The sequence below is a fragment of the Chelon labrosus genome (assembly GCF_963514085.1).
Source record: "Chelon labrosus genome assembly, chromosome: 22".
Lineage (NCBI taxonomy): Eukaryota > Metazoa > Chordata > Actinopteri > Mugiliformes > Mugilidae > Chelon > Chelon labrosus.
The window spans coordinates 11501029-11528920 of NC_140355.1; the positions used below are offsets into that span (position 1 = coordinate 11501029).

Sequence of the window (27892 nt, forward strand, 5' to 3'; positions counted from 1 at the left end):
CAATGTTTTCTCTTTGCTTTAATGTGCTAGTCTCACTGTACTTTATATCTGTGTCTTGACCGGCAATCAGACCCCAGAGCATGGAAACATTTTTATAATGACCTGATAGAGATTTTAATCAACAAAATATCCAGATAACTCTGAAAACCATTTTAGTGATAGACCCCTGGGCATATTCATCATCATGTGAGTCTTTCTTTGCAGAACAATAACATAATACCTCATTAGAAAGGCCAGGACAAAACTATTTCATTAAAATCTTTATTATTTTTGCAACCGCTTTCTGGTCTTAATAGTTAATCAAAATGAGTTTGATAATGTTATTTTTTCCATTTCACAGTATTTTGTAATTAAACTCGGGCTTCGCGATTGCATCACACAAATCGGCAATTAATTAAATTACAATCACACATTATTACATTTTTCAGTCGACGTAATGCTCGCGGCTTTAGCTGGATATGATAGGCTGCAATGCTGCCAGCTGAAGGGAAACCATTGCGAGCGCTCTCTCAGTGCGTGAAAGCATTTCAGTGCACGTCCTACTTGTAAACCTCTACAGCAGGGCGATTGTGCGCGCTCCCGTGGACTCTCGCCATAGAAAACAAAGCTGAACGTCTTCCATAACAGCTAGGGGTGCAGACTTGAGGAATATCTCTGAATTTATCCTGGATACACCGAGCTGAATATGGATTTACAGTGGGTGTAGCATCGTTGGAGACCGAGCCTTCTCGGCTGGGGTGACGGCAGGACATTAGCGAAACCGACGAAAATAACATCTGTGTTTTTTCTCGGGGTGCTTTGTCTTGTCCACCTAACGATAGCAAACCATCATTCTCATTTCAATTGCAAGATATTCAGCTAGTGATTACTAGCTGCCGCCGGGATGTATCATCATGTTGTCACTATAAAGTGACTGCTTGGACGTCGGATTGTGAAGGAAAAGCAGAAAACCTCTCCCAGGTCCCAACGGGTTGTCACCGGGACCTGAATCCGTGTTAGCCACAGTCGCGGAACCCACTGTTTTCGGCGATATGGCGGAGCAAGGCTACTCATCCTGGTGAGTGCGCACAGGCGTTGCGCTACCGACTAGTAGTAGTAGCTACCTTACGTTAGCCGCTGCTACCAAGCCCGGTTGTAATAGGTCATTAAACCAATGAATTATATCTCTGTCAATTCACGAGAATGTTTAGCTCATAATATTGATGCCTTCAGGTGGATTTGTCGGCGTCTGTAGAGCAAAATGTCACACATTCAATCATTTTTTTCTGCATCTCAGATATGGCTAAAGGCTAACGTTAGCTCGCTTGTTCGCTAGCCGCGGCTAATCAGAAGCACCAGCTGATGCTGTGCTATCCAGCTTCGTCAAAGCCAATGGTGCTATTGTGAGCGAATGCTAAAGAGCTAGCTACCCTGCTAAACGGCTTTATGGGCACACTGGGTTAAGCCAGCTGATGAATTATTATTTGGCAACCGACATCGCCGTCTTTGAGGGAAACTTAATTGTGGACAATAAACATGACGGTGTCAAGTAGCTTAGTTGACGCTAGCTGTGCCCACATATTAGCTGATTAGCTGGTTAGCATTCGTCGTCGACCCGCTGCCACAATAACAAAGGTTCTACCGTACGAGTGCTAAACTAGCAGCACAGTAATTTCTCAGTAAAGCTGTTTTCTGTATTGTGGCACACAAGTTGTCGGGGGGGTTTTGCTTGCGGGTTCGTGGGCGATGTTGACGTTATTTCGGATTATTAGTGCTTGGTGAAGTACAGGTTAAAGCAAGCCATTCACAGATGATGTGGTCACTGAAATGCGTTGTCCCTGTGAATGAAAATGACCACATCGTTAGGGCCTACTAATTACGGTAGGCTAAATGATGGTTTTCTGGTCCCAGCAACACAGGCCAAGACTTTGAATCATTCTAGTACATCGTCGTGTTTATTAAGAAGTCTAAACTTGTGAATCTGCAACGACTGATTAGGTTCCTTGAATGATTCGGGGGTGGGGGGGTACCAGTCAATACTGTATATGTATATTTTTTCACACCTATTGAGTGTCTTTTATTAGTCAGAGACCAGTCAACCATGCCCTTTCCTGTCACTGGAAAATCTTTGAACACAGTAACTTTTCAGGATCTTTTTCCAGCAGAGTGGCGTGGTGTCATTGTAGGTTTTACAAACATTCTGGCACAAAGCTGTATGTTTCAGGAAATTCCTTACAGGAGAGGCCCAATCACTGTTAACGTAGTACTTTGACATAAGATGCAGCCAAAGATTTCTCCTCAACACAGACAATTTGTTGTTTTTTAACTGTTAATTTGGCTCATCTGGCATGTTGATAACTGTAGTGTTGTTTCCTTCCTTCCTTATTTTTTTTTTTTTTTTAAATATTTGACCCACGCAGGGTGCACATTCTTGTTACATCCATTTCAGCAGTCAATACACAGCATGTAGGAAACGGCAGCGGTTTTATCAGGGAATTCAAACAGGCAGAAGCGGATGGAAAAATCCATCTTCTGTGTGTTGTGGTTTTTTTTTTTCAGTTCACCATAACATTAATAAATAAATGTTTGAATTATGTTGATGATGTATTTTTTTCAGAGACATTGTATAGTGTGTGAGATGTTCACTGGAAAACGTTGAGGGGAGACGGCCTCATGCACAATGACATGCTATGAATGTACAGTTAAGATAGAAACTCGAATCGTGATTGCTATCAGGAGATGAAAAAGCTCTTCTTGTTTTTTTTTCTGTTTCTTGTGAAGTCCTGGATTGAGTAAGAAGCTTAATTTATCTAAGTTGATGTCGATCTGATATTATCTTTTTATTCTTTGGTGTTTTATTTCATTTTAGGTTAATTAGATGCTAACATCAGTGTGTTTCAGGCTTATACTGTAACTACTAAAATTCTGGCACCAAACAAGGCGACCCAACTAGTTATCAAATGTTGGCCTTCATTCTTTATTTGTATCTACAGTTTTTTTTCTCTTGCCGTCATGTTTCGGTTTATCTCAATCAAATGCATTGTTGGGCAGCCAAGTCTTTAGTCTATAGTCGTAAACCGGTCTCAGAGCCTGGCATCCAGATCTCTACATAGAAATCCAGATGAGCAGGTTTCAGTTGTATTGTCAGACTTTGCATAACATGCCAACAAAATGTTGCCATCTGTTTACTGGTATTATTTGGTAATCGCTACATCTGTCAGTGCTCACAATAGCTAGCATTAGGGCATTTAGGGTAATGTAGAAATATCTCATCATATGACCTTAGTGTTTGCATTGATGGTGTGCTACCGTCATTACCACTCTGCCCGCCAGAAATGAACATTGTATGTGTAAAATACGAGATTATGTTGAAATAAGTTGATTTATATATTGATATGGTTCCAACTAACATTAACAGGCATTGTTGTCATCTTTGTTCTGCATGCAGTGTGCCAGTAAGGTGCCAAAAATATATGGAACAAGAATAACCACGTTAGTGTTTATGATAAAGGAAATCAGGTTGGCATTTTAACTCCTGATTCATCTCACTTCACTGATAACATTTTCACCAGGCTGTGATCAAAATGCCAACGCAACCAATGCCAGATGTGGTCAAATCTATCTGATTGACTTCTGTCTCACCTCATTTTGTGTGCATGTGCTCCTTCTATTAATGTGTACTTTTCCATATTCACATAGTATATCTATTCAGGTAGGATATTCAAATTGTGTGTTAATGAAAGACGAAGATGGTGACTCAGAGTGAAGTCTCAGTCTTTTGCACATCAAGCTTATCTCCACACAAAGGGAAACACCTTCCGGTGGCTTCAAAATTGTTTTGTACTTGTAACTCCCAGTCTTTGTCTTAAGCAATGCTAAATATGTGTTGTTCCTTTTATAACAACAGCAAACAAGCACATTTCTTCAAATGTTTTTAATTTGGCTCAGTTTACCCAAGAGAAATTAATCTTAGTGGGGCTTAATTGTGTAGTTGCTTGCGTATATGTGCAAGCTAAGCAGAAAAACATTAAAGACAGTGACCATCTATTGTGCCAGAAATAGCCTAAATGTCGCCGAGGTGCTTCAGAGATGAATAATGAGTAAAGCTGGCAATTTAGCGTCAGCATGTTCACATTTGATTTCCTGTACTGCCAAACTCGTAAGCCTTGTCAACTTTTATCACTGTGGCGCATGTGGACCGCCAATCAGGATGTAAAACTCCACCAGCTTTTACTGTATTTCTCAATATATAATCGTTTGCAATTTTACAGCGGTGTCACAAGATGTGTTGCATCCGTTTGTATGCTGGAGTGTAAGGAAAGGCTAAAAACATTGAATTCAGGCTAGTTGTTAATGTGGTTGAGAGATATGATGATGAGGTCACACCTCTTTTGTTGAACTCTGGCGACAGTGCCTCTGTTTTCCTGTTTTCTTTTACGTTATCAGGGAAGTAGTTTCTCTTTTCTTTTCATGACAATATAACAACAATCTGCTGTATTTTTTTTGCATTAGTACAGATTTCGGTTTGAATCAAGCTTTTCCAGTAGCACTGGTCATGTCAACCATAACGAACACAAGGCTCATGTCTTCTGCCAGTTTTGTCAGTTTTTTCGTTTTGCCCTCAGCCTCACTGCTGAGCCAGAGAGGAACAGCTCGGCTAACTCCAGACTACATCATATCTTTGAATGCTACCACATCCTCAGAGTAGCTTTTAAAGCAGAAATACAAATGCTGATTTGTGACATAACCTTATACCGGTTCCAGAGTATTTTTTTTTAAAATAAATAAAAACATAATTTATAATAATAACTTATAATAATTTGATACTATAACCATTAAATTAAGCCATCACAGACATAATCAACACAATTCATTGAATTTATTTGTGCCATTTGACTGAGCAGGTATCCGGAGACAAACCTGTAAAGATATCTGCGGTGGTTTTCTTCGAGTTTCTCTTCCTCCCTTTCCATTTTGCAGCTGTCAAGAGTGCACACCGTGTGAATCAGAACTATTAACCATCACATTTAAATGAAATTATTGAAAGTATTGCTTCCTGAAGTGGAAATATTTGGTAATTACGCAGACACGTTTGGAGTAGACCTGTTGTCACATATGATTCATTTTACTCGTTCATCCAACCAGGTGTCAAGTACCTAGTGCCACGCTTGTATTTGGGTTTGGTAGACACTGATCAGTCATTTCACATGTTTCTTCACTTGTCAAAATGTTTCTGTCCTGTTTATCACTTGGGAGAGTGACTGAAAATTTGTAGCACTCTTCCTGTATGTGATTAAATCTGGGGAGGCCTAGAGTATGTGGTATTGATTTGCATTGTTCTTTAAGCATTGCCGCCTCCCAGACCATATCTAAGGTTAGATATGAAAACCTGCCTGCAATCACGGCGACCATCTTGCCAGGCTTCCAGCTAGATAGATAGATACACTATATTACCAAAAGTATTCGCTCACCTGCCTTTACTCATTCTATGAACTGAAGTGCCATCCCATTCCTAACTCATAGAATTCAATATGATGTCGGTCCACCTTTTGCAGCTATTACAGCTTCAACTCTTCTGGGAAGACTGTCCACAAGGTTGAGGAGAGTGTTTATAGGAATTTTTGACCATTCTTCCAAAAGCGCATTGGTGAGGTCACACACTGATGTTGGTCGAGAAGGCCTGGCTCTCAGTCTCCGCTCTAATTCATCCCAAAGGTGTTCTATCGGGTTCAGGTCAGGACTCTGTGCAGGCCAGTCAAGTTCATCCACACCAGACTCTGTCATCCACGTCTTTATGGACCTTGCTTTGTGCACTGGTGCACAGTCATGTTGGAAGAGGAAGGGGCCCGCTCCAAACTGTTCCCACAAGGTTGGGAGCATGGAATTGTCCAAAATGTTTTGGTATCCTGAAGCATTCAATGTTCCTTTCACTGGAACTAAGGGGCCAAGCCCAGCTCCTAAAAAACAACCCCATACCATAATTCCTCCTCCACCAAATTTCACAGTTGGCACAATGCAATCTGAAATGTACCGTTCTCCTGGCAACCTCCAAACCCAGACTCGTCCATCAGATTGCCAGATGGTAAAGCGTGATTCATCACTCCAGAGAACGCGTCTCCACTGCTCTAGAGGCCAGTGGCGGCGTGCTTTACACCATTGCATCCGACGCCTTGCATTGCACTTGGTGATGTGTGGCTTGGCTGCAGCTGCTCGGCCATGGAAACCCATTCCATGAAGCTCTCTGCGTACTGTACTTGGGCTAATCTGAAGGTCACATGAAGTTTGTAGCTCTGTAGCAATTGACTGTGCAGAAAGTCGGCGACCTCTTTGCACTATGCGCTTCAGCATCCGCTGACCCCTCTCCGTCACTTTACGTGGCCTACCACTTCGTGGCTGAGTTGCTGTTTTTCCCAAACGCTTCCATTTTGTTATAATAGAGCTGACAGTTGACTGTGGAATATTTAGGAGCGAGGAAATTTCACGACTGGATTTGTTGCACAAGTGGCATCCTATGACAGTTCCACGCTGGAATTCACTGAGCTCCTGAGAGCGGCCCATTCTTTCACAAATGTCTTGTTTCACAGTCTGCATGCCTGAGTGCTTGAATTCATACACCTGGGGCCAGGCCAAGTGATTAGAACACCTGATTCTGATCATTTGAATGGGTGAGCGAATACTTTTGGTAATATAGTGTAGATAGATAGATAGATAGGTTTTATTTGTCACATGCACAGTTATACATAGTACAATGCACAGTGAAATGTATTGTTTTACCTGCAGCCAGTAGTAAAAAAAAAATAAATATATATATATATATATATATATAAGTACTATAGTAAACAGTAGTTTGCACACAAGGTAAGCAATATAAGTGTAAAGCTATGGCTGATTCATAGTAGCATGGGTCAGTCAGACACCTGCAAGGAACAATTGTTAGTTATGATATATAATATATGACTACTGTCACTTCTGAGACTGCCATTCATTCGCTATTTGTCTTACAAAGAGCTAAGAATCGCTTACTTTGTGCTTAGCTACCCTAACTGGGTAGCTAACTCTGATTCACCTTGATATGGTTGATGGTGGTTAAGAGATGCTTCGTCCAACCGGTTGCCAAGCATTTTCAAGAAAATGCCTGCCCTTTTCCAAACAGCATCCAAGGACAATGTCAGAGGGTTCAGTGTATCAAACATCTGGTGTGTCAGGTTAGGAGAACGCTGGACTGAGTTAAGCTTTATGTTTTGCTTCTTGTCTCTTACAATACAAAGATAGTTCCAGTGTAACTAGTTATTGGACACCTCTGCTTGGATGGATAAAGTCCAGCCATTCATGCATGGAAATCTCTGCTCATATATAAACCAATAGTCTTCCGGTATTTTAACTTGATAAGTGATTTACATGGTTGACTGTTCAGCAGAATTGCCATAATTAATTTGATGTCATTTGACTAATCATTAAATGAATTAGCTAAAATATTGAACACATGGCAGTTTCTTTACTGAGCACTCATGATTGCTTTTTGAGTCTACCTGCTTAACTTGTCACTGCAACACATCTCTGCTGCCTTGCATAATATTATGTACACTGTGGGTTGTGTAATATTTTTAATATAGGTATCAAATGAAATAAATGTGTGTTTTCAAGCAGAGTATTTGCATACAACAGTCATCGCAGGTCTGCACTGAGCAGAAGTCCAGAATTATGTTTGTAGAATGAATTTCTTATTAAGATATAATCCCAAAATCCTATTAAGGCTTTTCACAGTGCAGTCCAATTTAGTCTTAGCATTTGAAGACACTGACTAATCAACTAATCATCTGCTCAATCTGCTAAGTAGGTGATGTGGAGCATGTTGACTTCTGCACATTTAAAATAATCCTATTTTACCCTGTGAGCAGTTGCTGTATACCTGCTGCTGACAAGCCATTGTAGTTTTTGAGACTATTTTTGGTCTTCTGCAATACATTTTACAACTTTAAAGACACGACTAAAGCTGCATAATTCTCTGCTTTAGAGCAAGCGTTGACTTGTTTGTATGTGGGGGATTACTAAAGCACCTGTTGCCTGTTTCCTGAACGGAAACACCCTTTAGATTAGCCTTCACAACTTAAAAGCCCAATTAGTTTTAATTTGGGGACAGCAGGCAAACCCAGGTCAAACTGTCAATCAGAGTCGCTCATGGTGTTCATGAGAAGATCTTTTAAAATAAAAAGGATTGGCTTTTAATATCTGTCTTGATGATGATCCACTAGGATGGATCTCTCTTCACCCCCGCAAAAAATGTCTTAAAACATCATGTTAGATTCTACCCTGATGCATGAACCACGTAGTATTATCGTCCCAGACAAACCAAACCTGGGCCCTCCCTTGCTGTCTGCGTCAGTCTTTTATGTCCATTTCTACGATCATCGCTTTACAACTCTCATTCAAACAAAAAGAACGATGTCAAACAAGGGTGTAACCAAAACACCAGAGTGGCAATAAAGGTGGGTTGTTGTTATTATCATGGAAGCAGAAAGGTCACAGTTGATTACAAATTACCTTCATGCTCTTATGGATGTAACCCATCACATCCACATTTGGATCAGGATGTGGAGACAGATCAAAGTTAACGTTCTAATTAGAAACTATTATATGAGGATGTAAATGACAAAGAAATTGGTGAGAAAATGAATTATACTTGATCCCTGTTTATGCTAGTGGCTACCAATTTTTGAATGGTGCATCTGTGTGTGTGTGTGTGTGTGTGTGTGTGTGTGTGTGTGTGTCTGTGTGTCTGTGTGTCAGGAGTGAAATATATTTTTGGGATGCTCAATCTCTTAATATCCAACACTCACTGATGCTAATTTGCAAAACTCTTCCTTGCCGCCTGTTGACCTGTCCCTTAGTGGTCAAGTCATGCATGCAATTGGTTTGATGGGAGACGGTATTGGAATTGTGTTATTGAAAACCTAGTCTGTCAGTGAACAAGGACGTCTTATGGCACTTTGGGCGGCCATCCAGCCCTCAACAGTCCGGGATTGTATTTTGTTTTTAAATGTTCCATTCATCTATCTCACCCATGTTCTACAGGCTTCTGTGCACAGAATTCAGACAAACCCGTTCGATACCAGAATATGAATTAGGTCTGTGGTAGATTAAACTAGATGTCTAGCTGCTTGCTGTGTTGACATTGAAGCAGTGACATCATTAGTTCCAGTGTGGGAGGGAAAGAAACAAAGTCAGTTTCTTAATCATTTCATTACTGCTTGAAAGTCAAACTGCTAGAAGACATGTAAGCTATTTAGGTTACAAAGACGAAGCTGTTGCTTGAATAGGGTATCATATTTGGACCAGGTATACTGTTAAGCTTTTATTTTGGCCCACATCTTGGGTCAAGTACACCGAGCCCCATTGTAGCTTGTCGTATCTGAAAAGATGATGCCTGCTGAGTGTGTTTGTCAGTCATTAAGTGGAGGCCTGTGTTGGACAAACAACACCAGGGGAAAGCTACACGCTGCAGCATTGTCACGGTGTCCTGTTTCCACAATGAACTACATGTTACCTCTCCCCACCTTACACCCTGTTGTCATTCCTGTACGACTGAATGAATGAATGAATGAATGAAAGAGGCAGAAGATTCTTCCGGTTTGCTCTGAGAATTACAATGAAATGTGTGTAAGAGGATGAAAAATGAACTGAAGCTCTGTGTCTTTTGATGCTCGGCTGTTTTATCTCTATTTGGGAGAAAACTGTCAATGCAGCCCAACAGTTCTTAGTGGTTTTATTTGCAGGGCTCAATATTTCTACCCAACAGAAACGTTGCCTGCTAACATTGTTAGACTCTTAATCCAAATGAATTAACCTTGATAGTGTTTATCATATTATCCCTCATGTTCAAGCACCATGGCTTTTGTATACTTTATCGATATATATCTGATCCATTTCAGTAATAAACTAGAAATTCAGATCTGTTTTTACCAGGGTAATATACAGGATAACAAATTATAATTTCTGCTGGCATTGACAGTGAAATCCATTTGTATTCATCGTATGTTGCTTTACAATGAGGATTTAGGTGTTGGTTAGTGTTGGAGTAGATTAGGTCGAATTTACTTTTGAAAAGTTGAGCCGACTAGTTTTTGTTTTGTTTTTACCAGCAACAAAAAACTGTTATCGATCTTAACTCCACCGAGTGCATGTTTGTTTTTTCTCACGTTTCACATTTATTGATGTGTGGCTTGTAACCTTAAATGTCACCCAGCCGTGCCAGCGGTGACGGTGGTTCCTCTTTGATAATGTAGTTTTAGTTTTGTTATTGTGTCAGAGTGAAACAGACACATTGTTTTTTAATTAGAGTCGATGTAGCTGCAGAAGAGGAATGATGATTTTATTTTTTTGCACAGCTTGCATTCCTCAACCAAGGCCTGAGAGTTTGACATGAGTCCGACAGGTCAGGGTTAGGGTCAAATCTGCACTTCTCAACAGAAGGCAACAGCATCACAATGCCAGCCTTGTCTTTTGCCCCAGAAGAAGGCCTGCATTATATGTTAAGTCTAGGCTAAGTGAAGCCCCCGGATCATTGATATGAGAACAATTTGGCACTTAGACACAGCATCTTTCAGCAAATGTACAAGCCTGATTACACACTGGTCTGGAAAAAAAAAAAAAATGTTAGATTGCTTAATACTTGACTGCTAGGATTAAATGTGTATGACATGTTAGGATTAGAGAGCCCCAAAATATCTGATTATGTTTATCTGAATAACAAACTAAAACAGAGGCGGATGAGTGAAGCTTTAAAACCACCAAGACAGAGCAGTGTATCTTCCCTTGACCATATCAAAGACTCTAGCCACCTTGAGTGTGAATGGTGCAGATACTTTTAACAGGAACCCCTGAGCAGAAATCTGGCACTATGTTGTCCTTGAATCAGCTCTTTGTTACTTTGTCTGAAAGCTCAAAAACATAGACATATCGGGCAGGCAGGATGTAGGTCAGAGGGCCAAGTGTTGTAAACGTGCTATAGAAAAGACTTGCAATGATTTCTTAATGTTGTTTAAATGCTCATGTTGTAATTGCTGTTTGTTTGTGTGAATTTGCTGTGTTACACAACTACTTAATTTATTAGATGTTTAATTAAATCACGACCTAATTAAAATTTAAGGCTAAGCTAAAAATAATTAAAACACACCCTCTTCCTTGGTAGGCAGTTTCTAGGGTGCCTCAAACTCTTAAGTCTCATTTGCCTCATTGATTTTTCAAAATCAATAACTTTTTTCCCCAGTTGTGTGGTGTTTTTGTTTTTGTTTGTTTGTTTTAACACAACAAAATCTGCAATTCTGATTTTAATATCGAATTGTTTCCCTCGATTGTTACTACGAGGCCCAGTGATCTCAGGGGAACAGAATATGTTCCGCTCTGTGCAGCACAGCAGCATTTGCATGTAATTCTCAGTATCTGTGTGTTGTGTGGTGATAATAATATGCGTTCAAAATGCTTTCCGGTTGAAAAAATATTTTCTTAGACGGTGAATGAAAAGAACGATTCTATAATACTATAAGGTAGGACATTATGATAATAGTTCCGTAGTTACACTGAACTCTGCCGACCCAGTTCCCCTCATATACGCGATACACAGCACGTTGTTTACAGCTGCTTTTGCAGACAAACTCTACTTCATAATTTGATTCCTGGAATGAAATTTGCTCCACCCAACGCGTCTATGTTGGTGGTTATAGTATTGTTGCCTGGATTCTTCGAAGAAGGAAGTGTGTGATAAAATGGCCTTAAAGTCTGAAATAATTGACTCAAATTGCGGTTTAATACCGGACTCAGATTTTTCTGATTTGCATGTTGGTGTAAAAATATGTAAAGAATCGTGCAGCCGCATTCAGTTCTGCATTCACACTCATGGTTAGTATGTCTATATGGGTGTGCACTTTGCAGCTGAGCTGATTATAGAGTAGAGTCCTGCAGGAAACCACATTTATTCATAAAGAAAGTGATATTTACACAATGCATCACAGTGTATCATGTACGATGGGTGAATAAAAGTTTTGATGCTCTTGTTTCCTTTTTCATAAACTGACTTGGAGTAAATGTGACTACCGAATAAAGAGAAGTCCCAGTCAGTAACTGTTTTATTGAGAGCTCTGTTTTCATTGCTGTTTTTGTACGTGTGACTCACTCTGTGGACATTTAGATGTGTTTAAAAATGTTGAATCACACGATCACAGTTAAATATTGCAGAAGGTTTTATTTATTTATTTATTTATTTTTTTTTAGCTGTACTCACTTTTATTCACCTCAGCTTGACTTTTGTGGTGGGAAACCACAGGAGGGCTGCCACCAAAGTGGCAGTCAGCCGACAAGTTTCTGTGCTCTTAAGTGTTTTCAAATGATCATTGGTGTAGTGTACTCTCCCTGCTGTTCTTTTTATTTTTAGGCCGGTGACGTATGTAGCAGAAAAGCAAACAATGCAAGTTGTAACATTGAATTATTATGTCAGTCAGAAGACAGATGTTCTAGAAACAAGTTTAGACTGAACAAAAGCTGGCGTGCATTTTTTTTTTCCTTTTACTTTTATTTCACTGTGATTTATGTTCAGAAATAAATTCAAACGTGCTTGTCTCTCTTTCCTCCATAGGGCGTACTCCCTAGTTGACTCCAGCCAGGTGTCCACCTTCCTCATCTCTATTCTCCTCATCGTCTATGGCAGCTTCAGGTGAGTGTCAAGAAATGATTGAACTGAAGTAGATAGTGGACAATGACTTGCAAAGTATGATTTGTCTGCCTTTAATTTAATTACATAAATTATAGTTTATAATAAAACACATTATGTCCTGTTCTGAGAACAAATTTTCTCATTTTACTAGAAGTCTGATTTAAAAAAAAAAAAAAAAAATACAGTCCTAATGGTGGTTTGATAAATTTAGCTGCATTAGAGTGTTAACAAAACACATGTATTTCAGAGGAGCCTCATTAACAGGTAAATGGCTTCATAGAGTTTGATTCTCTCTGAATTGAGAGGCAGGTTATGTTTTCCTTATCTGATAAAAATGTAGAATCAGTCTACACCTCTTGAACAATCTGTATCCGCATGAATATGCAGGCTATTGATTAAAACTTATCTGCCATCTGAATACGAAGAGGTAGGGACAGTGCTAATGATTCCCACTCCAAGATACAAGCCAGCAAGGATAGCACGCCACAGAAGAAGATTGGTTAGAGAGCATTAATAGTCATCAGTGGATTGTTGTTGCTGATCAGATCAAGTTGTATTACTTTCATTCTAGTATGAGGCTGTTGCTCAGTTTCAAAAGGTGTTTTTACACTTGGAGCTTGAGAACACGGTGATTAATTAAAAACTAAATGTGATAGAATGAAATGGAAACAGATAATAAATCATGTGTCTGTTCACTGACACATTCACTGACAAGATGAAAGCATGGGGATTTGTGGTTTTACCATGTCGGAAATCCAAAGTGTTTATAACCAGTCCCAAAAGCCAGAGTCTGAGGAGTCGGGACCATTAGAGAGAGGGAGGAGAGTCACAGGACTGCACTCATGAAAGGGAAAGACGAGAAATATTATGAGAACATGTTTCTGTATTTTATCTTTGGCTAGGACTTTACTAATCACATCATAGTACCCATGTCTGGTGTAATGGTTTAGTGATAGCTGAGTGGAGCATTGGTGCCACATGCTGTTTATTCACCACTCCCGAGAACTGGCAGAGAAATCAGATACAGATCTCAGTACAGAGGTTTGACCCACATTAATCTGTAACGTAACATTGTTTACATATCTGCTCTTAAACCCCCCCCATACTGCTCACACACCCACCAGAGCCGTCTGGAGTCATTTCAAACATGTCTGATATTCATGATTTCAAATCTGGATGATTACATCTGTATTTGAACAATAACCAATAAGAGAGACATGTCCACAAAGACGCAGAGCAGCTGATGTTGCCAAGCAACACTGAACATACTGGCCCTCGAGGCTAATGTTGGTTAGCATACAACTATAGACAGACATGAAAACACACATCTGTTTGTGCTTCGGACTACTTTGCAGTGAGAAAAACAAAGTTAGATAAGTGTTTCTTCTTCTGCTACTGCTTCTTCTTCCTCCTCCTCTTATATCTGACAAGTGGCAAACAGTCTTAGCACCAGCATCACAACCACATACAGCACTGGATCAGTAGATTTAAAGCAAGTTGTTGCACCGTAGACCATAGAGAACATTTGCTTCCTGTTATATTCAGTGCTCTCTGATATGGCATGATAATCTGAACACTATCCTGTAGTGTTTGTTACACTATATCTTAAAATCTCATAGTGTGATTATTGATAGAATATATGCGAAGTGTCTACTTCAGCAACCTGATTTAAAGATTGGTCTGGATTTTAAAACTCCGAGTTTCACAGTAAAATGATGTTTCCTGTCATGTTTATTTTTTGATTTGTCAAAACAAGAAAATCATTGTTACTACTCACATTAACAATGCTGTGGTCTATACATACAGTAGGTGTCCCAGTAAACCGTGAAAGTGAGCCAGTGTTCACAATAACAGGACCATGATTTCAGCCATTATAAATTTTTATCATTTTTATTTCTTGTCCTACTGTGACTTGTCAAAATGCCAACACGTATTGAGAGTGAAGAAATTATAATAATTTTTTTAGTAGTCGTTTCACAACACATGTGTGACTGTGTTAGAGATTGCTTAAGTCAAATGGAAATACACTGCCTGGCCAAAAAAATAAAAAAATAAAGGGGAATTACTTTTTTACAACCTGGACCTTATTTCTGGCATAAATCTCTATCGTTTACTCACCCATATAAGTTTGGTGTTATTTGGTGTCGTTTGTCAGATATTTACATCCACTTATATCTAAATAGTGGGAGTGACTGGGGCACCTAAACGCAGCCTCTAAATAACGCATTATCTGCCGCGAGTTATTCATTTCACCAATATTTTGTTATGATACACTAGTGCTATTCCCCATTGAGTCTGGAGTTACCTGTTATCTATTTGCGGACGTGCAGCGGTTTGTTGTTCTTTGGCCAGTTGTTCCTCTCTCTGCCTCCGCATCCTCCTTTCAATGAGCTCCTCATCCGTATACTCTGGCTCAGATCAAACAAATGGTAAGGACGTCCATCATAAACAAAGTTGTCATCCACAACCTCAGAATTGGAAAAATATTCAGCCATGTTGCAAAAAAATAGCAGTAGCAAATTACAGGTAAACAAGCCGTGCGGTGCTCAGAGATGACATCATCCAGGTCAGAGGTTAGTAGGTCAATCTACAGACATCGGATGATGATAACAGGTAACTCTGGACTCAACGGGGAATAGCACTAGCGTATCGTAACATAATATTGGAGAAATGAACGAGTTTCGCGGCAGATAATGTGTTATTTAGAGGCTGCGTTTCGGTGCCCCAGTCACTCCCACTATATGGATATACGCGGATGCAAATATCTGACGAACGACAGCAAATAACACCAAAGTTATATGGGTGAGTAAACGATCGTATTTTGTGCCAGAAATAAGCTGCAGGTTGTAAAAAAACGGTAGTTCCCCTTTAACTAAGCGAATAGGTACGAGCCTCCTATTGGATAATTACTGCATGGGTGATTATCGTCAGTGGTCTGACTCTCCCATCATCAATACAAGATCTTGGTGAAAAATTAATGCAACGCTGGATGGAAATAAATCTGGTGACATTGCTGAAGCTTATCGAAACAATGCCACAGCGAATGCGTGCTGTAATCAAAGATAAAGGCAGTCTAACAATTAAATATTAGAGTGAGTGACCTTTTCTTTGCCCAGGCAGTGTATTTTAGATTTTATGAGTTGAGCCACATTTCACACGTCCCACTCTCTCTTCAAAGTTTAGCCATCTATCGTTACTTGGGTATTTTGTGTGTGTGTTTTTACTTTTTCGTAAACTGATCAAACTACTACACTAATTTGCTTCCTGAAAACACAGGGCTGTATCCTCTCCTATTAACAGAAACACTCATATGCACAGGAACCGTCTGTTTTCATTTCACTGTGAAATTACTTTTTGCTGATAGTCAGGTCACACGATCTTCTCTCCTCCTCTCCCCCTGCAGGTCATTAAACATGGATTGTGAGAACCAGGAGAAGGATAAAGACGGAAACCCCACGACAACGGGGTTCAATAACAGCAACACAAACAACAGTAAGACCCGGAAATATACAGACAAAATGTTTTCTTGGATTTACGAGTAATCCCCAGTGACTGAATATCTGTTCTGCTTGTGCTTATGTTTTTAAAGCTTATTTATTCTTGTCTTGTGTATTTTGAACACTTTATATGTTTATTTGTCTTTCAGGCATTCAGACTATAGACTCCACACAGGCCCTGTTTCTGCCCATAGGAGCCTCTGTGTCTCTGCTAGTCATGTTCTTCTTCTTTGACTCGGTACAGGTGGTCTTCACCATCTGCACTGCAGGTAACTACCTCCTCGCTCATCGTGACACAACAGCACTACAGCTGTATAATTACTATACGGGTTTCTGTTCTGTAGTCACACACACTGGGGGAGACCTCTTTTACCGAGTTGATTATTGAAACTGAACACCATTAGCTGCCTCATTGAACAGACAGAAACGAGTGGAACAAGCAGTCTAGGTGTATTAGGCTTCAGGTCTCACTGTGCTGTGCTTTGTTCCTCTCCTCAGTTCTTGCAACAATTGCATTTGCATTCCTCTTGCTGCCAATGTGCCAGTATCTGACCAGACCCTGCTCCCCACAGAACAAGTAAGGAAATCATGTGGATTCTTTGTGGCTGTAAATGTTGCTCAGACTGCTCCATGCTGTTTTTTTGTGCCTTTTTAATAAATATTCATAAATGTCTTTTATGCATATTATCGTCATCTCAGTTGCGCAGCAATAGCCAGTGTCAAGTAAAAAAAAAAAAATGCTCAAATGTCTTAACTCTCAGTGAAATTTATTTGAACTAGCTTGTGAACATTTCTCTTTTATTCTGTTTCTGCTTACACATTATATCTAAAAGTAAAACGTAGCCTCTGTATTCAGGGGAAGTACAAGGAATCACCAAATACAGAACTCAGCTCCTGAACATGACCACCACCACTTATAGATTCACTCTCTCCTATCTGGTTTCAGTAAACCTTTGTCTACATCATAGAGCCAATAATAAACCCACCACCTTCCCCAAACCCTTTTTTTTGTCCAGTGTTCGTTTTTTGCTATATTGTGTTATCTGAGCCCTGTCAAATAAAGGTTGCACTACAAGCTGTGTTTCATCATTTGATGTATATTGCATTGTGGTAAAATCTAAAGTTTTCAATGAGTAAGGACGCTGATGGTGGTGGTAATGAGCCTGGAGCTCTTTGGCAACCAAACAAAAACTCCAAAATAAGAACTTCTGCAGTGAAGCTGTTAGTTAAAAGGACATCGGTTTAACCAGCAGTGTTTAGCTAACAATTATTTATTAACAGCATATAAATAAATTATACTATATTGATCCCACAAGGGGAAATTATCTCTCTGCATTTTGACCCATCCAGTCGTTCACAGTAGTGAACAGTCGGAGCAGTATATATAGGTATATATATATTTATATATTTATAGGTATATAAATAATACCTTCACATTTCTCCACTCCCTGAGCAAACCATCAGTTCTCTCTCACCTGAGTTGTCCTTCGAGTGTGCCCAGACTGCTCAGTGATGAAATGTATCACCCCGTAAACGTTTTTATGTCCCATATTTTCCCATGAATGCTTCAGTGCGACTTTACCTCCCTTTTTTTTTTCTCTTTTACTGCAGGATTTCGTTTGGTTGCTGCGGGCGCTTCACCCTGGCTGAGCTCCTGTCCTTCTCCCTCTCTGTTATGTTGGTGCTCATCTGGGTGCTGACTGGACACTGGCTCCTCATGGACGGTGGGTTTTTTCTGCCATGTCCATTGGTATTTATCAATAAGCGTTCTTGTCTGTACGTGCTGTCTAAGGACAGTTTTAAGGCATCGCACGCATCTGACCAAGTACGGTCCAAAACCCTAGATGTGTTCTTTCCCAGCCTGTTTTATCGAGGACACATCGGGAGGTCACTTCTCTGTCTGAACTGAAGTCTAAAGTTCACATACTTGATACCTTATGTGTCTGCAGTGCTTTTATTTTTATTTTATTTAGAAATATTAAACTCTATATCTTTAATAAAAGCAGGTCAGTCCAAGGTTCAGTTTTCGGCATTCCTAACAGAAAGAAGGAACTAGGTGTGAGTCATAGCAAGAATTTAGCAACTTTATTTTCAGGCTGGTGCAGCAGCGCTGTCCATAGTAACACAAGAAGATCATATGTAGTTATATTTCTACACTGCTATAAAGAGGAAGTCTGGTATCTAAGATATAAGCATTAATAACGGTGCATGCAGTTGTCCTATTTACAATATTTTGATTGTGTATTTATTCCAGAGCAGTAAAGACATTTGAGTTTGAATATAAACACATTTATTTACGTCTTGTGTTTTTCCCTCTCCACAGCTTTAGCCATGGGCTTGTGTGTCGCCATGATCGCCTTCGTGCGACTTCCCAGTCTGAAGGTGTCGTGTCTGCTGCTGTCAGGACTGCTCATTTACGATGTGTTCTGGGTATGAACTACAAACTTAACCTGCATCACAGCTGGCGCGCAATCCTGCGGCTTGGGACACAGCAAACAGATTGTGTATATATATGAGGAGATGCTAATAAAGTCTGTCAGTAGTTTGCATAAAATAATAATGATTCAGTTTATGGCTGCCTTTTGTATTTGTTGTTAACGGCCTCGGGCAGGTACCTGCTACTTTTGAGGAAGTGATGGATTTTATATTCAACAGCATCATGTTTAGAAGCGACTTGGTTGTTAGTATTGACATCATTGATCAACATTGTGGCCGAGGAATTCAAAAAGAACTACCAGGAAAAAAATTAACGGCTAACAAAAGCATACAAAGAAAGGTTAATCACTTAAAGGAAAGTGGGCGGACTAAGAAGGATGACAATCTGCCTGAGCACAAGCTAGTATGATGATTTTCTTTTCAGAAATTAGAAACATTTAAGTCTCTTCATCGTTTTCAGGCACTGGTTGATTAGATGTAGATGAACAATAGACAAATGTTACACACACAACTCATTTTGGGTACTGGTGAAGTGTGCTGACTGTTGCCTCCTCTCTCTTCCCAGGTGTTTTTCTCAGCCTACATCTTCAATAGTAATGTGATGGTCAAAGTTGCCACCCAACCTGCTGAAAATCCCATAGACGTACTGTCCAGGAAGCTCCACTTGGGGCCGGGGATGGGCCGTGACGTACCCCGCCTCTCCTTACCTGGAAAACTGGTGTTTCCCAGGTAATACTCACTTTATTCAGGAAGTCGTAGGCAGTGATGTGTTTGATCTGTACACAGTCATTCAACATTTGTTTTTGATTGACCTCTACGCGGTCACTGACGCTCGGTTTGCTAAATGCTGTTATCTCTGGAAAAGCCATCTGACTTGTGCTTAAGGTCCCCAGGGGATGAATCATGAAGAATTTGTTATCTCCTGATTTTTAGTTTTAGTTTTTCGCTTGGCCTACACCTCCTTTAACTGAGTAATAACTGTACCTAGCATTGTAAATGTTCCATGCTTAATATCTACTATTTCAATCAGGTACTACTTTCTAGCAAACATGCCACACAGTCTAATGTCTGACGTGTGAGGATTATTTGCTTTGTAACACAATGATTTGACTTAACCCATTCAGACCGGATCACGCATCTGTGCGTGTTTACCTTTAAGACCGGATCACGCATCTGTGCGTAGTTACCATTAAGGCCGGCAAACGCGTCTGTGTCATTTTGAGCGTTGTCGTCTTTTTCGAGGCACATGGCCAATTATATGCACTGTGATTGGCTGAAATATTCTTGGGGTGAGTGACAGAGATGCTTAGGGATTTTCTTTAAACTCACTCCTTCGTGAAGGAAGTGATATTGACGAAGTAATTGAAAAAATAGATCTTTACTGATTTTCAAAATTTTAAAAATGTTTGGTGTTTATTGATTTTTAAAAAAAAATGCATTTGAAGATTATGCCGTAGCAAGTCAGTCAAGTTGAAAGCCAAAGAAGTAAGCTCTCAAATGCTTTTTATCTCATGTTTTTATCTGCTACAGAGCCTGAGAAATTAAGGTTTTAGTAAGCGTTGACATATTTTGAAAAACCTCAGGTTTTGAGAGGGGGTTTACAGAAGAGTATTTAGGCATAAAAAGGCCTTTTGGGTTAAGACATTTATTATTGTTATTTTATTTTTTCGATATGGACCTAGACCAAATATGCACCTTGCCTTTCTTGATAAGCCAGAGCTTCAGTCATTGTATTTCCATTTATTTCCCTACTCTCATAAATGAGGCGTAGCTGTGGTTTTGGAGTTGAGATGGGAGACACTCCCATTCCAGTGTTAGCTTTCACTGAAGGAGGTGGAACAGGTTTATTGTCCTGTTCCACTTTAGCACAAACTGTGCACAGCGCAGTGGTCTCTTCCATGCCTGGCCGTGCAAGACTGAACCATGTCTTCTCAAGCTTGTTGTTGACCAGGAAAGCTCCAACTTGCAGGCGCCTGGTAATGGTGAAGACTCTGTGTCTCCATTTTGTAAACTCAAATGAATCCAGTCAACCTGCCTGACAGAGTCAAATATGTTCGACTCTGACAAATGAAGCAAACTGTTTGAGGATAACACCTTGTGCTTTCAAGTTTTTTTTTTTCCAGGTTTTTTGGTGGAACTTTATTGAACAAATGATTAATCAAGAGTGAGATTTCTTGTTCCAGTCTTAGTTGTTGACATTAATATGCCCAATGCACTCATGTTGAAACTGACACTGTACAGCCACAGTGCTGCATATGCACCATCAGTGTAACACAAACTATACACATGGGAGTCGGTGCACCCTCACTGTCTAGCCATCATCCTGGTGTCCATGCATTCCAACAAATCAACCTTATTTCTGCTCTTTGCATTCATGCAGCTCCACAGGAAGTCACTTCTCAATGCTAGGCATAGGAGACATTGTGATGCCGGGGCTGCTGTTGTGCTTCGTCCTGCGCTACGATAACTACAAGAAGCAAGCAAATGGGGAAGTCCCAGGGCCGGGTAATGTGTCCGGACGCATGCAGCGCGTCTCCTATTTCCACTGCACTCTCATCGGATACTTTGTGGGTAAGCAATCAATCGATGCACGGATGGATGTAAAAGGTCAAGTGTTTTTTTTTGTTTTTTTTTGGTGTTGATTTTAATAGATGTTTAACTACAGTTATTTTGGTATTTTCCAAAACATGCGATGCTTCTGCACGTCTTCATAGTGTTAACTCAAGTTTCCTGTCTTTTGCACGTGTATTTTGAGCATGTTGATGTGTTTCCTCAGGTCTGCTGACTGCCACTGTGGCCTCCAGGATCCATCGTGCTGCTCAGCCTGCACTGCTCTACCTGGTGCCCTTCACCCTGCTGCCTCTGCTCACTATGGCCTACCTGAAGGTACACCGACAGGACGGCACAATGCTTTGTTAGCAAGAGATAAAAGCTCAGCTGTGGTAGTTGTGCCAGATTTGGGAGAACAAAAAAACTGAACACTTATAAAGAGGAAACGCAAAGTATTAGTTAAACAAAAAAGAGGAGGAAGTGTAAATGTTAAAGTCTTGTTATTAATAATGCAGCAAATCTGATTATTGACAGCAATGATGTAAGTAGTATTTTATCTCCCAGTTTTACGCAATAAATCACTTGTCATTTCAAATATTTAACCATGCGGCATATATAAATTCTCTGACTCGAGTATTCAAATACTTTATGAACATGAAAAAGATTTGTTTTTAGAGCACCAGATGTTTCCTGTCAGTATCTTTCAGGGGAACATTTAATTCAGGACTCTAAATCCAGATCTAAACCGGTGTTTGTGATCCATAGGGGGATTTGCGGCGCATGTGGTCCGAACCTTTCCACACCAAGACCAGCAGCTCTCGCTTCCTGGAGGTATGATGCACCCTGGGATGAACAACCAGCGCGGGGAAGACTGCGTATCTTTTCCCTTACTTAGAGGGAAGGAGAGAGGGCGCACTCACAGTGAGGCCATGTTGTCATCACTTCATGCTTTCCACCAATCTTCTGTGAAAACCCTCAGAAGGACACCAGTGTGTGGATCACAACGCCCCAACACCACTCATCTTTGGTCCCTACATCCTCCCTGTTTCATCTCCGCTTCCTCTTTGCTGTTTATTTCCTCTTCATTATAGCACATCCTGTCTGTTCTGTTTCTGTTCTGCCCCCTAACCCCTCCCCTCCTTTTTTTTTTTTTTTTTAAACTTTTTCCCCCTCTTCTATACTTGGTCTCATTTGCCACTCCCCTCACACGGCCCGTCCCATTCGTCAGGCCTCTCCCCTCTCTGCGTTTTCCTTCTTTGCTCTGCGTCTTTAATTTCCTCTGCATCTCTCTTTGTCTCAGATGAACTCAAGGGCCAGGCCTCCCCCCCTTTTTGTGGACTTACGGTTGTGAGACATGGCTGGGGTTTATATATATTTTTTTAGCATTGTTGTGGTCATTATTATTAATATTATTATTATGGAACGATTTAAACAAATGGAGAAGAGGTGGAGTGTTGCGGCGGCACAGGACAGTGCCCAGGAGCAGCAACGCAGTCGAGGAGGAGAGTCTTCCCTCTTCCATCCTCGCTTTCTTCACGTGTTCCATCATCCCTCCACGGTGGCTTCTCCCTAGCGCTCCCGCCCTCTTCTGACACTCCCTGCGAGCCCCACCCTCCTCCTCTCTGTTCATCTGCTGTCCTCATTCCCCCAACCACCCACCCACCCCCACAGATAACTATGTATTTTATTTAGAAAAGTTTTATTCTTGGCATATACAGAAATGATGCATTATAAATTGTTAAGCTGCCCCAAGCGTTGGAGGGGTCGCTTCTATTTGTATATATGTGTACACATGTATTTGCGGTATCTTGAGTTTGTATTTGTGTTTGGGAGCATGTTGAATAGGGTGGGAAACTGACGCCAGCCAACAGCTGAATTTTGATGAATTTGGGCTGCCAGTCGAGTCGACTAGTGGGCATCTGACGTTCGGAGGATGCCCTCTGAATCTTTTGGCTCCTGCGATTTAAATAGAGCTGATGGATTTTCTTAAAAAAAAAACAAAAAAACAAAAAGCATCTGTATTGGTTGCTGGACAATGACAAAGTTAGTTTCCTGCTCTAGTGTTAAAGCGTGTGTATGTGTGTGTGCGTGCGTGCGCGTGTGTGTGTGAACATGAGTGAACGGTTGTTTTACTTGGTTTTAATTTGAAATCATGAACATGTTTAAAAAAAAAAAAAAAAAGAAAAGTGACAATAGTCAGGTTTGCATTGAGCTGAGTGTGTTGGATCAAAGTGCGTCGTAAACGCATGACAGGTCTAATGGAAACTGTTTGTGTCTAACTATCAGTCTTTCTACTGACCAGGTGGAAATGTAAACAGTATTTTTTTTCCTTCAAATAAATGAATGTTGAATTAATTTTAAGGTATGCTTGCTATGTTACTTTTACAATGAAAGCACATCGTTCACGCTGTTTTTTTTTTTTTTTTGTTTTTTTTACTGAAATTCTGTCTCACATCTTAAATTTACACGAATTTGTGGCCATGGAAACACTAAAAATCAACTAATCTCAGCTTTCACGCGTCTTTAAACATCTGAGCATGATGATCAGTTTCAAGACAAATCTCATCCGAACGTAGTAAACGTCAGCGTTTCACCTCAGTCGATGAAGACCTGACTATTGTGAGCTCAAAGCCTGGAGATGGTGGGATGTGAAGACACAGTTAAAGGGTGGCTGGTCGTGTGTTTACCTGATCAAATCTTAAAATCAGTTTGTACCTACAGAGGGGAGTTATGATCCACTCATGCCCCTTACGAAATCAAAAATTCCAAACACAAGCAAACCCACCGGATGTTTTTTTTTTTTAATGTCACCATTTGTTACCTGACAGTCTTTATTTTTGTCTTTCCACTGTTTTGTGGTGCTCGTCAGTTTTATGTGTAAAGTATACTGGAAAATGTGTGAGTGAGCGCGCGACCGGAAGTCTGAGAGACGTACGGACGATGCTGGCTTTTCTTTTTCTCTCTCTCTTTGTTTCTTTGCTTTCATTTTTTTTTAAAAAAAAGAAGAAAAAACTTTTTTATGCTATCTGGCCGTGCATGTTAAATGTACAGTGTATCATTTCTCAGACTGCGTCGACAGGGCTGCTGCAGTTTTGAGCTCTGCTGGCCGACACCGAGGCACTGGACCTAGGAACTCGTGTCTCTGGGTGAGACAAATGTCAGAAAGACTGCGATGGGTCAGCTCTGACTGGTTCACACAGGCTGAATATTATTATTATGATGATGATGATGGATGCCGTCAGGTTCGGGACGTCCGGCATGTTGCTCGGTGCAGTCGTCTAAACTCTGACATCATGGAACTACAAACCCCCGTCACCTCTTCATGGACAAGGAAATATATAGATTTATATACACACACACATATATATATATATATTTATATATATATATATATATATGTATACATATATATAGGTGTGTGTATATATGCATATATAAATAACTGATGACGATCATGGTGATGAAGTTTTTTATAGAGAATTTTCTTTATAGCCCCTTGTTTGTATTTTCTTTTAGTGCTTTAGTTATGTTTTTATTTTTTATTTTTTTCCTTTCCACCTCTTCTCCCCTCCAGCAGAGGACTCCAGCTCTGTTGGTGAGTCGATATTACGGCTGAATGGATTCTGTATAGAAAAATGGTGAATAAAAATAAATTAAGAACTGTGTAGTGAAACATGAATCCTGAAGCGCTTGATCTACAAAAAAAGAAAACAAAAAAAAACAACAAAAAATAACAAACAACACTTTGTCTCCTTTTAACCCCCTGCCCTCCCCCTCTCTCTCCCTCCTCATTCAGGATTCTGCTGTAAATAAACATGACTCTAACTGTAACAGCCGTGTATGCCTTTCTTTAGATCGCCCGTTTGTCAAACATTAATTTGCATCTCCTCCCGGGATGCAAATGGCTGATGCTTTATGCAAAAGAGGCACGGCGTGTGCTCGTGGTCAAATGTTTTCAGCATATTTTGTGAAGCTGTAGATGTTGTCATTCTATTAAATCCAACGTGTCATGTTTAAAATTAATTATTTAGAGACATGGAGTACTGTAGAAGGGGTGGCACTGTGGTGAGGTGGCACTGATGCCTCACAGCGAGAAGTTCCCGGGTTCAAATCCATGGGCCGACTGGGTCCTCTCTGTGTCAAGTTTGCATGTTCTCCCTGTGTCTGCGTGGGTTCCTCTCCCGGTACTCTGGCTTCCTCCCACTGTCCAAAGACACGCTCATAAGGTTCATTGGTGATTCTAAATTGGCCGTGAGTGTGAGTGTGAATGGTTGTCTGTCTCTCTGTGTTAGCCCTGCGATAGACTGGAGACCTGTCCAGGTGTACCCCACCTCTCACCCGATGACCCCGCGACCCTTCACAGGAACAAGCAGTTACAGAAGATGAATGAGTACTGTAGATTCACCAGCGAGAATGCAAGCACAGAAATTTTTTGAAATATGATGCAATGACAACCGACTAGAAATTCAGAATATGTCATTAGTTAAAAAGTTTAAAAATCAGTTCATAGCTCAGCTGCAAAATTTGTCATGAGCTTCTCAAACCAGCAGAGAACTGACGGTTTAACAGCAGCCTATAATAGAAGACCACCACAATACGACCAGAATTCATCAGCATCTTGTGTACTTCCTAAAAGCTTTGATTAACTTCACTCACTTCACCAGACTGAGTCTTTTTTTTTAAGAAAAATCTGATTAATATTTGTATAAGATGGTGTGAAAAGGGGGCATTGTGACATTTCACTTGTTCAAAGAAACATAATGTCTAAACCGCACATAATAGACAATATGTGATGCATTTGGGTCATTTCTGCTCTGGCCCAGAATCTCATTCGTCATTTGACTTTTCTGCTGAAATGGAAAAATCTGTGGGAAGAATAATGATAATGATAATAATAACAAGGCCTGTCAGTGACTGTGGCAAACTAATTTCACAATCGATCGGTAATCTCACAATTACTGCGTTCAAATCAAATCAACCAATCAGTGCTGCACACTTTGTAAGATACTCTTTTAAAGTATGAAAAAAAAAACTTGTAGGATCAAAACAAGGTAAAAAATGCATAACAAAATAAATGTAAAACAATACAATATTAAGACTACGTAGTGCAACTAAAAGCCACTGAAAATATGTGTCTCACCTTATAAAATGCCAGTTTAAGGTCTTCAAATATCTTGTTTTGTCCGACCAACAGTCCCAAAGCCCCAATACTTTCAAATTACATAAACCTGTGCAAACTCAATCTTCTCCAGCAGATGGCAACAGAGTACAAAAATCAGAAAACACTCCCAGAGAAGTCAGACATTTGTGAAAAGCTTGATTTAGATTCTGTTTGTGCATTTTCACTTGTCTACCATCACTTTCCTGCATCATCATCTCCGAGCACATCTGCGGTGCTTCTGCAGCTAAAAGTACTGACGTGCGGGCAAACCACAATGTTCATATTTTCACGACAAATCTTCTATTATATAAAAAGTTGTAGAATCGGAATAATTGAAGACCGAAATCCTCCCTTGATCGGGCATTTGACTGAAATAAAAGGCGTGCTCTCTCATCAAAGCGAGGTAATTGGTTCCTGCAGGGCACCGGTGGGGAGATCTCATGAGCCTTAATGGGAAAATGGCCGCCTCAATGACAAGCCAAAGACGCTGAGTCAAGAGTTTGGAGAAAGGCTGCTGCAGAGCGGGAATAATATCCATGAATGCTGAGTTCTTTTCTCTGTGTGTGAACCCGAAGTAGACGTGAAGCATTTTGTCTGTCTGATCCGCCGTGCCTGCTCAGTGATAACAGGTCTGTGGGTTTAAAGTGTGCGATAAATGCTTGTGTAAAGAATAAAAGCAGAGGGAATGACACTTTTTTTTCCTCTGGGAAATGACTTCACCTACCGAGCAATTTGAACATCCAGTTTAATGGAAAGATGTGATGAATACAGAACTTAATTTTGCGGTCAGGGTCAGCTGAGGTCCAATCTGCCTTTTAGTGCTCAAATCAAATGAAATTTTGACTCTTAATTTCAATATTAATCTCCGTTCTTTGCTTTAAGACATTCTGAAAAAAACCTCCCAACTGCCAGACAGATGAACAGCCTGACCCACTGACTGACTGGCTGGCTGGCTCCCTGGATGGATGGATGAGGTGGACGGTTGGGGGATGAGGAGCAGGACACTGGGTGGTGGGTTGGTCGGTTGGTGGGTGGGTGGCGGTTGGGGGAAGTTGGGGAAGGTCGGTGAGGTCAAGGCAGGCAGGGTCCGCCCCTCTGCACCTATTGGCCGGATCGACCGATGATTCCTGTGCAGCTTGGAAGCCCCTGAAGTGGACAGAATTCCACCACGGCCATGGGGATTGTAGCATGTCATTTGTAGGAAATTCTGGCGAGATGGTCCTAAAACCGAGAGGATGGCTCTCGCCTGGAATGCAGGGTTTTGTAGCAAGAGGCGCTTTTGCACCATTCTTTCATATTGATCCTGAAATTACAGACAGGCGGGCAGCGGGGCAACCCCAATCAACCTGCAACTGATGCACAAATCATTCTTTGGTTTTGGTTTTAACTTAAAAGGAGCAGAAACTCCACATTTTTATGTATTTATGAATTTAGAGAGGAATTATCTAATATTCATTTTTAAACCTGCACATAAAGCAAAGAGAAAATTAGCATATTTCCCACCACAGAGTTGCATTTCTCCTCATCTAAACCCTCCAAGCCTCACCGGTGTGAGTTGTCACA

At 40.5% G+C, this 27892-nt stretch overlaps 1 protein-coding gene across 2 annotated transcripts; it reads left to right on the plus strand.

The window, feature by feature from the left end:
• Positions 1-292: 292 nt before the first annotated feature.
• On the plus strand, positions 293-23523 carry sppl3 (signal peptide peptidase 3). 2 transcript variants are annotated; one of them, XM_084572488.1, is made up of 11 exons: positions 293-1057; positions 12608-12685; positions 16089-16177; positions 16332-16451; positions 16681-16759; positions 17794-17906; positions 18506-18612; positions 19184-19347; positions 20999-21189; positions 21395-21504; positions 21934-23523. In XM_084572488.1, the coding sequence occupies exons 1-11, from the start codon at positions 1032-1034 to the stop codon at positions 22003-22005; spliced, it is 1149 nt and encodes a 382-aa protein (XP_084428614.1). In that variant the 5' UTR covers positions 293-1031; the 3' UTR covers positions 22006-23523. The 2 variants fall into 2 exon arrangements, with proteins under 2 accessions (XP_084428614.1, XP_084428613.1); XM_084572487.1 differs by having other exon boundaries at positions 294-1057; positions 17791-17906.
• The last annotated feature ends 4369 nt before the right edge of the window (positions 23524-27892 follow it).